At 40.8% G+C, this 16,852-nt stretch overlaps 1 protein-coding gene across 1 annotated transcript; it reads left to right on the top strand.

Annotated features, from left to right (window-relative positions):
• The first annotated feature begins 8,978 nt into the window (after positions 1-8,978).
• LOC136764058 (interferon-inducible GTPase 5-like) lies at positions 8,979-11,160 on the top strand. The gene is made up of 2 exons (XM_066717887.1): positions 8,979-9,313; positions 9,960-11,160. Exons 1-2 carry the CDS (start codon positions 8,979-8,981, stop codon positions 11,158-11,160), a joined length of 1,536 nt encoding a protein of 511 aa, XP_066573984.1.
• Positions 11,161-16,852: the final 5,692 nt, after the last annotated feature.

The following is a 16,852-nucleotide window of genomic DNA, read 5'->3' as shown; positions in this document are numbered from 1 at the left end:
TACAGTACCATATTAGAAAATAAAAATTATAAGTGCAAATTGTGAACCACTTTTAGATTTTTCAGATTTAGGTTTCCCTTTTTGATCGAGAAGTATAGTAGGCTTATAGTGACACATTACGCACACACGAGGCATCACCTTACCTTAGTTGTATAGTAAGTTTGCATTAGGTTGCTAGTTGGATTATTGCTCCATTTGACACATAAGAACATAACTTGAACATAAGAAAGTAGTGGGTTGGTTTTCCTCCTGTCCTCCCCAATTGTTTGAGTCACCAGTCGCCACTGGCCTACATATACACATATAGACATTCATTGTCTTATTAAATTGTATTTCTGTGTCTAACCCCCTTTCCACAGCAATCTTTTTATTTTCAGGCAATCGAGCATGGGCCTCAAGCCCTGCCTTCTGGGCCTACTGTGGTTGAGGCCCCTGCAGCGTTGGTTTGGTGTTCTTCACATGCCTCCACGATGCGGTTGCCTCCACCGAGTGTGTGTCACTCCGGCACGTTGGAAGGTGCTCTATTGGTAGCAGAGCCCTGCGAATTTGACCCTCAGTGTGCCCCTCAGGCCGGTTTGCTACCAAGTGATTGTAACAACAGATGCCTCAGACCACGGCTGGGGCGACATCTGCAATGGTCACAGAGTCAGGGGAGTGTGGGGCGAGGCTCACCGAGCCCTCCACATCAATCTGCTCGAACTCCGGGCCATCTGCCTGGCCATAAGACATTTTGAACCAGTCCTGTGGAACTGCCATGTGATGATCCGGATAGACAACACGGCGGCGGTGGCCTACATCAACAAGCAGGGTGGACTGCAATTGATCACGCTCAATTGCCTGGTTCGCTCCCTGTTGCTCTGGATGCATCCTCTATTCTGCTCACTCCAGGCAGTTAATATCCTGGGTCCTCCTGCAGCTCTGGGTCTGGCCCCTGAATGGGAACCCTTCTCAGCCCTAGAGCTTTCGGAGACAGAGGTAGCTACTATACAATCAGTGAGGGCTCCCTCTACGAGGTTGCAGTACTCATAAGTGGTAATCTGCCAGAGTTAAAAAAAAAACAGTTTTGGTTACCAAAAACTGAAACATACTGTACATTTCATAGTTATATACTGTGTTACTACACCCTCTTAAGCATTATTTGGCAGTGTTACGTGAATCTCCTGTGGATAGAAGTTACACTGTATTCCTGTATTCCGTTTGAAAGCTTATTCTCTTGGCTACCAGCGCATTTCATTCTCAAACACATCCGATTTACAGTTTCCATTTCGCCTGCCGTCATTCAAAGCTGGGGTGATCTTCCTTATTTTGGTTCTATTATTTTCTGTGTTTTTTAATTATTTTATTGTTTGTCCGGCCCAGCACATGCCACCAGATACATTCTCACCTGGACCTACCTGCATAATCTCTCCGAATCACCTTCACCTGCACCCGGGTTCTCTGCTTTGACAGATAAGCTGAGAGGGATCCTTCAGCGGGGCAGGACACAGAGGTTCACAGACAGAACGGCTTGCAGGTGGTGAACAGCGGGACGCGAAAATAAAGCTGGTGCTGGAGAGGGGAGCAGAGGAGAGGAGGCTTTTGCGGGGCTGATGAACTCTTTATCCTCCAGTGGATTACAAATAATACAACGGAGACTCCGAATCCGGAGACGGCGATGAGATATATTAAGGACTTGGCAGCAGAGCAGTGACGGCGAGAGCTTCGAGCAGCTAAGTCCATAGGTTTTTGTTGACTGTATGTGCAACAGAGTGGTAATTAGTGAGAGCACGAGTGAAGCATCTTGGAACACGGAAATTAAGAGCCATACGCATTAGTACTATTGAACTCGGCTTTATTTGTAACTGGGTGCATCCCCTCTCCCCTGGTATTCGCCACGTTCAGCTATATCTGGAGAAAAGAGAATATTATTGTGGGTCATATTGTGGGTCATATCGTGGCAAGGAACTGATTGTGAACATTAATTGTTTTTCTCCTTGCCTGAGGTCTTCCATTCCCAGTCTGCGGCTGTCCATCTGGCCAGCGGGGTGTTGTCGGGCTGCGAGAAAGAGGATGAGGAATTAGAACCGACTTACCTGTGTTATTGGAGTGTGGATGATATCTGTGAGAGGAAGAAGAGTTATTAGTGTCTTTTGTACAGGAGATATAATTTTTAAGAAAAGGTAGTTTTATAGGATTTTAATAGTTTCCTTTTTCTATCTTATTTTTGGTTATTTGTTTGGATAGGGTTTTAGCGTTTTATTGCCCCTATTAATTAAAGGCGGTTTTAGTCAGGTTTTACATAGTTACTTTTTATCATCCTGTACGTTTATCCAGGAAAATCTTCATGCCGTGTCTGGAGCTTGTCAAATAAATATTGTTATATTTTACCTGCCTGTGTGAGTGTCTTGGGGTTCAGTCGAGCCTGCCGGGGGAAAGTATTGGAGTGGGTAGACGAGCTCCTCCCTCGTATATCAAAGGAGGTGGCATGGTCGGGTAGCGTAGTCACCCCTAAGCACCCACTAGGGTGTGACATTAGTACACTGTAAACAGAGTTTTCCATCTTGACATTTTGAGCTCTCTACGGGTGTGTGTTACTTCTACTAAAACGTAGATGGTCTTGTTTTGATCAGTAGACTGTCTAGTTCCAGAATATGTCATAATTGTCAATATTTTTATTTTAATATTAGGGTACCAGAGGGGTTTGTCAGCTTAAGGGGTTAAATTGTGCTAAACAGAACAATTCCATGATTTCTTTCTTATCTCCAGTTGTTTATTTGTTCTATCAAAAAATTGATGTTGAGATCAAAAATAAAACAATCAAAAGCAAAATGTATAAAATTGTAAACAAAAATAATTATATCAAAAGAAAAAAAAAAACTTGAAAGCAAATAATGTTAAATCGGGAGAAAAACTCTGACATGCTCGCCTGCAGTCCCTGTCTTTGGTTGCGATGCTGCAATCTTTGGTTTCGCCACCAGTTTCTTTGCTTTTGGTGTTTTTTCGATACTGTTTTGTCGTGAGGGCGGGATTTACAGGGAGGCGTGGATCATGAGTCTCCATTGGTCCAGCAGGTTTGAGTGACGGTTCTTCTTAACCCAATCAGTGATTAGGTGGGCTGGTCTGGGTGATCTCTGTGTGGGATGGGACTCGACTGTCTCGGTTTCAACAGCAGCGCCGATTCAGCAGCTGCTTATACATCCTGTGTGCGCATAGACCTGTAGTCAAAAGCTGGACAATCACTGGATCCCACTGCCATTTTAACCCATACATACAGCACTGAAACAAAACACAGGATTCACCTGCTACGTGCACAGTAACATGTTTAAAATCATGTTCATATTAATGTAACCTGCACAAGCACTTTAATTCAGCTCCTCAGACAACACAGTGCCAGACTGATGGACCTCACATCATTTAGCAAGAGGCAATGGAGGGGCATCGTATTCATTAAGATCATGTGATGTCCCAGTTTATGTTTAGGTAAGAAACATACACACACGCATACATACATACATACATACATACATACATGCACACATACACACTATATGCATATGCACAGTCACCTATTAAATTACTGGCGCCATTGATAAATATGAGAATAAAGGCTGTATAAAATAAACACGTGTAATATGTGGAAAGCGATTGTCCACAACTTTAATTAAAAACATGCTTTGTTTATAATTCAATTCCGAAGTCATGTAGTTGCACCCACTCAATCTATGGGTCAGTCAGTGCTGAAGTCAAAGATGTGTTGCAGAGTGGTGACTGTCAGACCAGCCCTGCTCACTGACTGGGTTAGGAAGAACCGTAACTCAAACCTGCTGGACCAATGGAGAGTCAGGATCCACCCCTCCCTATCAATCCCACCCTAATGGCAAAACAGTGCCAAAACTCATAAACTGAAAAAAAAAAAAGCAAAGAAACTGGTGGCAAAGATTGCAGACAGGGACTGCAGGAGAGCACATCAGAGTTTTGCTCTCGATTTAACATTATTTGCTTTCAAGTAATTTTTTTGGTTTCAATATATATTTTTTTGTTTACAATTCTATACATTTTGCTTTCGTATTTTTTTATCTCAACATACATTTTTTCTCAACTTTTTTTGTTTACTGGATTTTTAATTTTTAATTTGTTACTTATGGCACTAATTTGGGTTATAACTAAATTGTGATGTACCTATCTAATAGTTTTAATTGTGATTAATTATACTGTTATATTCAGGTAATACTTTTGAAGAAGAGAAAATTATATAGTGATATCTTCTCACACACTATTAGAGTTAAAAATAAAACTACAGTTAAGAAGAAACCAAAAGAGGTTTCCTTTCAAAACAGCCAGATGACGACTTACAGGAAACTAGGGTGGAAGGGGGATTTCCAGTATGGGAAGGGCTGTGTTTGTATTCATACCCATATTATCTGCCTGTACTTAGACAAGGACCTGAGCGTTTTGACTTCTGACTGCGACTTTATTCAAGTGGTCTGAACGGCTAAGCAGCTCTGTGTCACAGAAAAGGTAAGGGGAAGACATGTAAATAGTTTAATGAAATGAAAGGATGCTCTTCTGATAACATACAGTTAAAATGTTGCGGTGGACAAATTGTTTTAATTTGTCATTACAGTTATTGTTTTATTAGTAAGTACTTTCGATTGGTCTAGGACTTTAAACTGGAGTTTTCATTTTTATCTGGTATCAAATATCAGAAGAAATAATATTTGCTGAATAAAGTCCTGTTGTCTAGAGATGCCAACACATACAACAAACAGTGATCAAATCCTCTGAAAACAAGGTCGGGTTGATGTGCAAGTTACCACAATACTTTAACTAATACGAATTCAGATTAGTGGTGAGGTTGATCTGCATGAATTGACCTTGAGGCTGTTGCATTTTAGACAGATATAGGTTTATTAAAAATGAAAATAGACAACATGCATTTGCAAAGATAGGATAGAGACAAGCAGGGTGGATAATACTGAAAGTGAGAGTGAGAGGAGATCTATCCAATACTCGAGCTACAGTAGCTCGTCTGTTGGATCGGACCACACGGGCCAGCCTTCGCTCCCCACGTGCATCAATGAGTCTTGGCCGCCCATGACCCTGTCGCCGGTTCACCGCTTTTCCTCCCTTGGACCACTTTTGATAGGTACTGACCACTGCGGACCGGGAACACCCCACAAGAGCTGCAGTTTTGGAGATGCTCTGACCCAGTCGTCTAGCCATCACAATTTGGCCCTTGCAAAGTCGCTCAGATCCTTACGCTTGCCCATTTTTCCTGCTTCTAACACATCAACTTTGAGGACAAAATGTTCACTTGCTGCCTAATATATCCCACCCACTGACAGGTGCCATGATAACCAGATTATCAGTGTTATTCACTTCACCTGTCAGTGTTAATAATGTTATGGCTGATCGGTGTGTATATATATATATATATATATATATATATATATATACACTCACCTAAAGGATTATTAGGAACACCATACTAATACTGTGTTTGACCCCCTTTCGCCTTCAGAACTGCCTTAATTCTACGTGGCATTGATTCAACAAGGTGCTGAAAGCATTCTTTAGAAATGTTGGCCCATATTGATAGGGTAGCATCTTGCAGTTGATGGAGATTTGTGGGATGCACATCCAGGGCACGAAGCTCCCGTTCCACCACATCCCAAAGATGCTCTATTAGGTTGAGATCTGGTGACTGTGGGGGCCAGTTTAGTACAGTGAACTCATTGTCATGTTCAAGAAACCAATTTGAAATGATTCGACCTTTGTGACATGGAAGTAGCCATCAGAGGATGGGTACATGGTGGTCATAAAGGGATGGACATGGTCAGAAACAATGCTCAGGTAGGCCGTGGCATTTAAACGATGCCCAATTGGCACTAAGGGGCCTAAAGTGTGCCAAGAAAACATCCCCCACACCATTACACCACCACCACCAGCCTGCACAGTGGTAACAAGGCATGATGGATCCATGTTCTCATTCTATTTACGCCAAATTCTGACTCTACCATCTGAATGTCTCAACAGAAATCAAGACTCATCAGACCAGGCAACATTTTTCCAGTCTTCAACTGTCCAATTTTGGTGAGCTTGTGCAAATTGTAGCCTCTTTTTCCTATTTGTAGTGGAGATGAGTGGTACCCGGTGGGGTCTTCTGCTGTTGTAGCCCATCCGCCTCAAGGTTGTACGTGTTGTGGCTTCACAAATGCTTTGCTGCATACCTTGGTTGTAACGAGTGGTTATTTCAGTCAAAGTTGCTCTTCTATCAGCTTGAATCAGTCGGCCCATTCTCCTCTGACCTCTAGCATCAACAAGGCATTTTCGCCCACAGGACTGCCGCATACTGGATGTTTTTCCCTTTTCACACCATTCTTTGTAAACCCTAGAAATGGTTGTGCGTGAAAATCCCAGTAACTGAGCAGATTGTGAAATACTCAGACTGGCCCGTCTGGCACCAACAACCATGCCACGCTCAAAATTGCTTAAATCACCTTTCTTTCCCATTCAGACATTCAGTTTGGAGTTCAGGAGATTGTCTTGACCAGGACCACACCCCTAAATGCATTGAAGCAACTGCCATGTGATTGGTTGGTTAGATAATTGCATTAATGAGAAATTGAACAGGTGTTCCTAATAATCCTTTAGGTGAGTGTATATATATTTGTAGAAACATTCCCATATTTTCACATAAAGTTTACCCAGTCCTACCTGAAGTTCATAATCAACACTTATTAACAATAAAATCTGATGGTTCTGCATGAAAAGATTACCTCATGCTATTTACAGTGTTGTGTTGCACGCTCATGCATTCTGGATATACATGAGGTTTATAAATTGTAGAGTTGTAAATCCCTACATTATATTAAACATACTGAAATTAATTAAACTGTTATGGAATGGGATTCTTACATGTTTAACCACAGATGGAATGGGAAGTCTAAGAGATATCACAGACTAGCCTTCTGGTTATGCTATAAAAATGTTGTATTTAACCTGTTATAATGAATGCTTGGTAGCTCAGAATCAACTTTAAGTTTTTTGCAGAAAATATGATTGAAATTGTATTTACAGTGGTAACAACAATCAGAATCTCATGAAATGAGGTTGATTCACTTTCCTAGCATTTATTTGTTCATAAAGGTTTTGTTCAAGTTTTGAATGGCAGGCACTGTTTTGGGCTGGTAGCATAAAATCCTGTAAATTTAGACCCAAGACATCATTTTATCCTGATCTCCAAATCTTGGCCAGTTATCTTTTCTTTTAGGATGTTGGTTTATTTTGCAGATCTAACAGACTTTTTGTTAGATGCTGATGGCCTCTGTACACTAACATAATTCAGTCTTGCAGGCTCTGGTGGTGATTACTGTGGTGTGTCAGGTGGAGTGAATGTGGCTGATTTCTGTAGTTGCTCTCTCTTGTTTTTTAGCAGAGGACCAATAATATAACAAACATTAAAATTGGCTTTAGAAACCACAAACAAACAAAAACATTAATTACCAAGCAATTGAACTAAGAAATTCAATAAAATACATAATAAATTATAACCGACACCAACATATCCAACACATTTTCTATCTCCTGATAAGTGTCATTTATGACATCACGCATTCAGTTCAAGACATTGACCCTCACCTGCCACTGTCTCGACCACACTGCACCAAGCTACCTGCAGACCCTCGTCTCTCCATACATCCCCTCCAGACCACTGCGCTCCTCCAGCGCCAGAAGACTAACTCTACCTCCTCTCCACTCTCCTTCCTCCTTCTCATCCCTGGCCCCTAAATGGTGGAACGACCTTCCCTCTGAAGTCGAAATGGCAGAGTCCTTGACCTCATTCCGGCGCTTACTCAAGACACATCTTTTCCGACAGTACTTGTAATATTAGTCCTTTTATCCCTGCTAGATAGCACTTCACAGTTTTATTATGCTTCCTGCACTTTTGATTGTTTTCCTCCTTGCTCCCTTTCCTGTAGCCCTTGACTGTGACCCTACATCTTGACAGCACTTAGCTTTCACCGTCCAGGATGTAGGACCTCACTTACTGTAATTTGTAAAATGTATTATTTTGAATTGCTATGTTTTAGTTAAATTGAATTTGTAACGATTGATGCCTTTTACTTAACTGTATTTTTGCACTTTGTTTTGCACTTATGTTGTAAGTCACCCTGGATAAGGGCGTCTGCCAAGAAATAAAAAATAATAATCAATTGCAAGGTGTCGGCTATGAAAAATTTCACATGTGGCAGCCATTTTTGTTCTTGTACAAAACAAAATTGCATTGATAGAGAGTAATTTTTTGGTCAAAAATGTTCAAGCTGCTTTAACATTTCAGTTTCAGTTTTTCCCTTCGGTGTTGTATATGCACAACATTTGAATTCCATGCAGAAATGCAGAAATGCTGTTTTCTAGTCTTTTTTTTACTCCCACGGTTGCAGCTCCTCACTTTGCTCACCTCGGCTTCCATACTCCTCTGTTAACACTGTTGTTGATGGAACATAGTGTACTCTGTTGTGTCATGAAGTTACGGATGGTATGTTAGCTTGTAGATCACCTCGTTACCGGGTTGTTTACTTCAATATATTCAAATTCCTAGAAAATAAAACAAAGGTAACGTCTGTGTTTAAAACTGAAACTAAGCATGCAATATGTACAGACTCCTTTCAGACATAACTGCTGTTTTTTTCCCTTTCCAGGTTTACATGGCTTCCTCTGGAGTTGAATTACAGGCTCCCACTCCTGTTCCTGTCCATTACCCCCAGGAGTTTGATTGTGTGAAAGTTAATATTGCTGTGATTGGGGAGTCGGGCTCAGGGAAGTCCACCTTTGCAAATGCCATCAGGGCGGTGACAACTGGAGAGGAAAGAGCTGCTCCCACTGAGATTCCCACAGAGTCCACTGAATACCCCTATGGACAGTATCCCAACGTCAGTCTCTGGGAGCTCCCAGAAATAAAGACACATGAAACTACAGCTGAAAAGTATTTAAAACAGATGAAATGTGACGAGTTTGATGTCTTCATCATCATAACAAGTGAGCACTTCAGAGACATTCACTTCAGGCTTGGCAAGGAAATCCAGAGCAAAGAGAAGAATGTTTACTTTGTGCGCTCCAAGATTGAGAGCGATCTCACGGCTGCACAACTTCAGAGTGCAGTTTATAATGAAGACGAGGTTTTGAAGACCATCAGACAGAAATGCATCGACAGTCTGAAGGAAGGAGGGATGGAGTCAGCCTGCGTCTTCCTCGTCTCTGGAACTCAGCCCCAGCTCTATGACTTGCCTGAGCTGGAAAAGACCCTCGAGGAGGATATCACTAATCGCAAATGGTAAGTCTATTTCACAAAAAGAAACCTCCTGTAATAAAATGAATCACAATGGAAATGTATTCTTGTCTCAGCTGAAGTATCAGAGTAATCACTATCTTACAGTTAGTGATTAAGTATTAGTCTATTAAGTATCTATTAAGTATTAGTGCTGAAATGGGGTAGATTGTCAGAGTCAGAACCAATAATCACCCACAATAATTACCCGTCTTGCAATGTTCCATGTAAATGTTGCATAGGTACTGTAAAGCTTCTAATTATTAAAGACACCAGAGTACGGCAAACCCCTTCTTTCTAATTTATCAATTAGTATCAGAAAGGCTATGAAAAGCAGTTAGGGACCTTGGAGTTCTTATTTTCTATAAGTGAAGACAACTGAATGTTTCAGACGTTTGGGTATAGCTGTCTCCCAGGACGAATGCAAAACCAGTGCTCAAGAAGAATGTAAAGACAAATTACACTACCAGAGTGAATCAAAATTAACAATTCCAAAAATATTAACAATTTAGTGATATAAATACAAAGGCAGGTCAATTAAAAACCACTAGCTGTAAAATGTACACAAGTGGAGTACAATTAGGTTTGCAGCATTCTTTATATAGTGTGTGAAGAAACAGAAGTGACAGTTCCTTGTTTCATTATAATGCAGGGATGCCATATTTAGTGCTGAAGAACTTCATGATGTTGATGAAGAGGATGCTGTGATCTTAAAGCACTTTAAAAACCTGGGGTTACACTCAGTGGCTTCTAAACTGCAGTCCCACTTTAAAACTGTACAGGAGGCTGAGCTGAACATTGCCATCACTGGAGAGTCTGGCTCTGGGAAGTCCACCTTTATCAACACTATCAGAGGGCTGAAGCAGAACGATAAAGGTGCTGCAAAGGCAGGTGTTTTTGACTCAACCCAGGTACCCACTGCATACCCCTATCCTAAGCACCCCAATGTAAAACTCTGGGATCTCCCAGGAATTGGAACAAAGAATTATGAAGCACAGGAGTATCTCACACGGCTTGACTTTAAGACATATGATTTCTTCATCATCATCACGTCTTTGCGCTTCACCACCAATCACACCATGCTGGCCCAGGAGATCCACAAGATGGGGAGAAAGTTTTACTTTGTCCGATCCAAGATTGACCAAGATATACGAAATGAAAGAGAGGATAAGGAGCCATCCAACTTCAATGAAATTGAGTTTCTGAAAAGAATGAGAATTGACTGCGATACTCACTTGAAAGATGTGATGAAGTCATGCAGAGTGTTTCTGATCATGGGGAAGGACATGAGTCTGTACGACTTCCCCAAACTGCTCGACACCTTCAGGGACGATCTTCCAAAGCACAAGAAGCACATTTTCATGATGGCCTTGCCAAACATCTCCTTTCAAATGTGTAAGAAGAAGCAAAAGGAACTGAGGAAACGCATGTGGAAGGTGTCTCTGCTATCTGCTGCAGTTTCTGCAGTGCCCATCCCAGGTCTGACAGTGGTGTGTAACACTGCAAGCCTGGTTAGTGAGCTTGAGACATACTACACGACCTTTGACCTGGATGATGAGTCTCTCCAGAGGATGACTGATGAAGTGGGGAAGTCAGTGGAGGACCTGAAAGCTGTGATTAAATCCCCCCTGAAAGATGGGATCAATTTTGATGCAGTCATGGAACTCATGAAGAAGGCCTCAGGGAAGAGGTCCATTAACACTGCTATTGCTCTGAGTGTCTTCCCCATTGTGGGATCAGTTCCAGCCGGAGTCATCTCCTATAGAGCCGCCTACTGCATGTTGATGAGCTCCTTAAAACAACTCTCAATTGATGCTCACAATGTGCTGCTGAAGGTATTTGAAAGGGAATAACAGTGAGATGAGAAGTCATACAGAATAGATTAAAAACTTCTAAAAAGTACCTAATCTGTAGTATGATCATACAACAGGAATGGCATCTATGTAAATGGTTTAGTGATACTCAGCATCTTGTACAAGCCACAGTCTATGTCTACATGTTTTTAAGAAATAAAAATAATTATTTTTGTCAAAATGACTTTGGGCCAAACTGATGTGTTAACAGACATGGCACATTAAGCTTAGAATAAAATCTGTAACCTACTGACTGAATGAGCGGACTGGCTTCATTCATGTGCATGTTTCAATGGGTAGACAAAAATATTTAGCTACAAATTGGAATTTGTAAAAAAAAAAAAAGTATTCAACAGAGTTTGGATTTGCAAAAAATGTGCGAAGTTCGAAGTCAATGAATGCAGATTCGACCTTTGTCACAACCCTAACATGTATATATTTAGTTTTGTTTTGCATTGAAGGTAAGTATGATCTTATTGTTTATTCAATTATTTTAATACAGTGAATCTGTAGAGCTGTGGTATTACTGCATAATTGCAAAACCCCTAAAAGTAAGCTGTTGGGTGAGAGACTGGGCAAACTGCCTAAGCAGTTTTTGACTTCTCATCAATTAGGTTTTCCTGCAAGGTTTTATACAATATTTGCTGCAGTGTTGCTTAAACAACAAAGTGTTCCACATTGTTAGAGCTGTCTGCAGGATGTTATGTGGTGTGAAGTGCTGCTTTGTAAGAAGGTTAATGGTAGCAGAGCTGAACTGAGACACTGCCCTGTTAGGAAATCTCTGTAGTTCACAGATAAAGAAACGTTTTAACTCGTCATGTTTTTCAGACCTGGCAGCTTTAAACAGTACAGTATCACAGTAATTAAATAATGCAGGAATTACATCAATGTCTAAATCTGAAGGGAAAAATGTGTGGGAATTTGAAAACCTTTTCTGTTTAATTTCAACACATTGATACAGATTTGAACTGGGTGCCCTTGTGTTGGGTCTGGGTTTGCAGCCATTTTCATTCAATATTCACCATATTCTCAGATAATGCTTCTGTTTCCAAATGAGGAAATAAGTAAGTATGGAAGTGTCAAATTAAAAAACATTCAGGGTGCCAATTAAAGTAAATAGAAGTCATTCAAATGTTTTTGTTGTACCACTGGGTGTTTGCTCTAATCTTTTAAAAGGGGCTTGTAAATTGAACATCATGTTAAAGTCTGACTGAGGGCAATGCTTTATATATAATCCATGTTAAACCTTTATTATACACAGTGGCGGATGGTGCAAACATTTTTTTGGGGGGTGCACACAAACTGAAAATCACACCGTTAGTAATGTCACTAATGTTGTAATTACATTTGGGTACACATCTTGTATCTTCCTTTGAACACCTGCAGTGGCACCCCTCATCACACTGGCTCCATCATATACTTGGCAGATGAGCTTACTCTTCTGTACCTCAGGAAGGATGGCAACAAGACACTATTTTAGTGCTGTAGTGATGGAATCAGCTGGAGCTGACTGCAGAGGGATAAACTCAAAAAAACTCTACTGCACATTGCATTGTGCATCAATGTTTCGCAGCACAAGCACAAATTGGCACTTTGTGGCAATATCCGTGGTCTCATCTGCCTGGATTGAGAGAAAATTGCTGCTTTGTGCTTTGTTGATTATGTGTTCCCTCACAACAGACAACATACAGTCCAATAGCTCGTTCTGCACAGTTCTTGAAATTCCTTTGAACACAGTAGCAGTCTCAATGTGCTCTTTCAACACTCCATCAAGGGAAGCAACAAAATCCACCAAGCCACGGAATATCCCGGATTATCAGAAATCTCACTCTCATTGTGGCCACGCAAAGCCAGCTCAAAGGCGCCACAACATTTCACACAATCTATTATACTAGACAGTATTTGTCGATTTTTTTGTCACCTCTTCATTGTTTCTTCTAATGCCAATCCCGTAGCCTTCATCTAGTTGTTCAGCAATGCTAAGCTTTCCAAAAAACGGTAGCCTCATAGCATTGTCTAGATGACTTTCATGCCCTTCGCATTTTTCTGAAAGATGTTTTAAATCTCGTACCCCCATCATTGTCCACAATGTTTTGGTGCCAGGACATTGAAGCAAACACGGAAAACAATACAATGCATGACTTACTTCGCATCCAGCGAGCCAACTCTGTTTCCCATAGCAAGTTGAGCTTTTCTTCTCTTCATTTGAATGCATTCTGAAAGGTTGTTGTTGTAAAGATAAAACAGAATTTTCTTTCATTTTGAAGAAATGTTGCGCTTACTTCTACTTGTTGTTAGCTAATTCTCTTGCAGTTCTGGTCAAGGACAACTGATATGGAGCTGAGCTGGAAAGAGAGTCGTTGAGAATGGTCCAATCACGTGAGGTCAAAAAATATTAAAACAATATTGATTCGCTAACAACAAAAGTGGGAGTGTCCAGGGTGCAATGAGCTGTGCCCCAAGAAAAATCTGATGCCAGCCAATTAGAGCGCAGCCTCAAGTCACCTGTTTTCCAAAAGTTTAAGGACCTAAATAGACACTCATTTGGCCAGCACCCCGCAACACAGAAGTGAACGAAATACAATGTTGTTTTTCTTATTTTTTATTTCTTATTTTTTAATAAATGCTAACATGACTACCAGGCAAATTGTACAACTTTTATTTCATAATTATTTTGCAATATATATTTAACTTATGTTTAACATGTTTAAGTAGCCTCTGGATAACTTGGGGGGGCAGCACCCCAGCGCCCCATATTGACTAGCCGCCACAGATTATACATTACTTATGGGTTTAATCAGTCCCTTTAGGCTTGATGCCACAGGTTGTAACTAAATGTCTGGGTCTGAATGGGAAATCAAACCATTTGAACTAACAGAATTGCTCTGTATGCTGCATTTCAGGCCGACATGCTATTAATTTGTAGGTATTTATTTAATCATAATAAAGGAAGTTATATGTGAGTTTCCAAATTACTGGGTGTAAGTAAGCTGTGACACGGACTACGCCATCCCAAGTTAAGGAGCTGGGGGACTCCCCACACCCTCACCCTCACAAATCGCTAGATCTCGGCACACCAACACAGGCAACAGTATATAGTTCAACGGTTTATTGTACAGTATTACAGACAGAAGATATAATAATAGAGCACAGGACAGGGCACGAAGTCTGTAACACACCAACACATATGCAGTAATTGGGAAAATCACAGTATTTGAATACATTTCCAATAAAATACTGTAGAGACCTAACCTTTTAATGGTCGCTGATGAAATAAAAAACAAAGAAGCAGAAGTCTTCCAAAACAAAACCGTTGTTTATTGATCTTTTCGCAGAGGTACATCTACTTTCCCCCTATCTGCTCTAGGATGCTCATAAACCCCACACCAATCTGTCTTTCTCATTAGCTCCCACTCAACTCAGCCTCCAAGTGTGTCACCACACCCTTATATATCACTCAATCTGGTAACTCCTTCCCGTCCAATCACCGCTCTCCGGCTGTACAGGCTGAGACAGGGGAGCCACACAGACACAGAGTTTCTCTGTTTGGAGCAATACTTGTAAGGAGATGGAGGAAGACTATAAAGTGCACAGGTAACAGGTTCTTCTGCTGTTATTCTATTATAATCTATTTGCAGGGGAGCATTGCATTAAACATCCAGGGAAGCCACAACAAGTGTTGAGCAAAGGTTACTGTAACTATCAAATAAATGCTTTCTGTGCAAGACACACTATTACTTGATTGTCCTTTCTTCCAATCACAGAGAAAAAATAACCTGTTGTTCTCACTGTGCCAATACCGGGAAAATTGCTGTAGGGAACTCCGTCCTATCCTGTAAATCGCCGACCCAACTGTTGGCTTAGACAGTACACTGTGTAGCCAGGTTCTGTGGGGTTTAATTGTTTCTGTAGATTACATAATGAAATGACTGAAACATATCTATTGGAATAAACAACAACACGTTTTGTCTCTTTCTTTCAAACTCTAAGGGTTGCTTGCAGCAAACTTGCAGAGTTAGTGCGGAGCACTGTACTAAGTTGTGTACTAAGGATTAAGTTTGTTGTTATTCTACCAAATGGGAAGTGAAGTCAGTGAAGAGGGCTGGGCACAGGTCCAGAATGACTCTATTCTCTGTCTATGGGGCCGGGCATCGTCTCAAATAGGACATTGAGTGGTTGTTTGCAGCATATACATTTTTGTTCAAGTTACAATTGCAGTTTCTGTACTTGTGCCTTGGCATTCAATAGTTGGTGGTGGTCACTAATGCGCTTTGGGGTATTGGATGGTTTATATTACACGTTGTATAAAAACGTGGTTAATGTGAGTGTATATTATTTATATGACCCATGCACTTTCAAAGTCAGAGCTTCAAAAATATAACAAATTAAACATTGCCAACTCAGTCGATTGTTTTCTACTCTGCCTCTTGCGATGCTCTGGACAAGTTCACGCTCATCATTCAAAGCATGAGCAAGAATTCAGGTTTTTATTTTATTGTTTTATATTTGGAAAAATAACTAACAAAGATGGCGGACCAACGATCAGCGATTAGGAGTGTGTCACTGAAACTCTACACAACAGGGTCACTCAAACTGCAGTCACTATTTCTCTGCCAAAAAATGAAGACAACTTTAGTGTGATTGCAGACCTTATTGGGGGTAAGTAATTTCCAATGCATGCTTAAATTAGCTTTAGAAAACAGAAAACACTAACATAACGCAGAGGTCATTAACCTATTCACTTTGGTATTTCGAGAAAGTATTTTTTATATAATATTGTTTTATTGTTGAGGCACTGCCAAAAGTAATTTCTTACTACAATATTTTGTTTCTTCTGTGAAGAAGAATGCTTTCAAAAATAGACACGTTAATAGATTATATATATCAATTAACTAAATGCAAAGTCAGTGAACAGAAGAAAAGTCTACATCAAATCCATATTTGGTGTGACCACCCTTTGCCTTCAAAACAGCATCAATTCTTCTAGGTACACTTGCACACAGTCAGGGATTTTGTAGGCATGTAGTCAGGTGTATGATTAAACAATTATACCAAACAGGTGCTAATGATCAATTCAACATGTAGGTTGAAACACAATCATTAACTGAAACAGAAACAGCCGTGTAGGAGGAATAAACACTGGGTGAGGAACAGCTAAACTCAGCTAACAAGGTGAGGTTGCTGATGACAGTTTACTGTCAAAAGTCATACACCATGGCAAGACTGAGCTCAGCAACAAGACACAAGGTAGTTATACTTCATCAGCAAGGTCTCTCCCAGGCAGACATTTCAAGGCAGACAGGGGTTTCCAGATGTGCTGTCCAAGCTCTTTTGAAGAAGCACAAAGAAATGGGAAACGTTGAGGACTGTAGACACAGTGGTTGGCCAAGGAAAGTTACTGCAGCAGATGAAAGACACATCATGCTTACTTCCCTTCACAATCAGAAGATGTCCAGCAGTGCCATCAGCTCAGAATTGGCAGAAAACAGTGGGACCCTGGTACACCATCTACTGTCTGGAGAAGTCTGGTCAGAAGTGGCCTTCATGGAAGACTTGCAGCCAAAAACCTATACCTCTGACATGGCAACAAGGCCAAGCGACTGAACTATACACAAAAACACAGGAACTGGGGTGCAGAAAAATGGCAGTAAGTGCTCTGGACTGATGAGTCAAAATTTGAAATATTTAGCTG

The sequence above is a fragment of the Amia ocellicauda genome, chromosome 12, assembly GCF_036373705.1.
Source record: "Amia ocellicauda isolate fAmiCal2 chromosome 12, fAmiCal2.hap1, whole genome shotgun sequence".
In the NCBI taxonomy this organism is placed as follows: domain Eukaryota; kingdom Metazoa; phylum Chordata; class Actinopteri; order Amiiformes; family Amiidae; genus Amia; species Amia ocellicauda.
The sequence above is the reverse complement of the archived record's forward strand: the minus strand, read 5'-3'. Positions and strand labels throughout refer to the sequence as shown.

Bases quoted from the DNA above. Each gene is read 5' to 3' on its own strand.
- LOC136764058 (XM_066717887.1), top strand. From the start codon at position 8,979: ATGAAATGTGACGAGTTTGATGTCTTCATCATCATAACAAGTGAGCAC. The intron at 9,314-9,959 runs GTAAGTCTATTT...ATTATAATGCAG, and splicing joins GATATCACTAATCGCAAATG to GGATGCCATATTTAGTGCTG.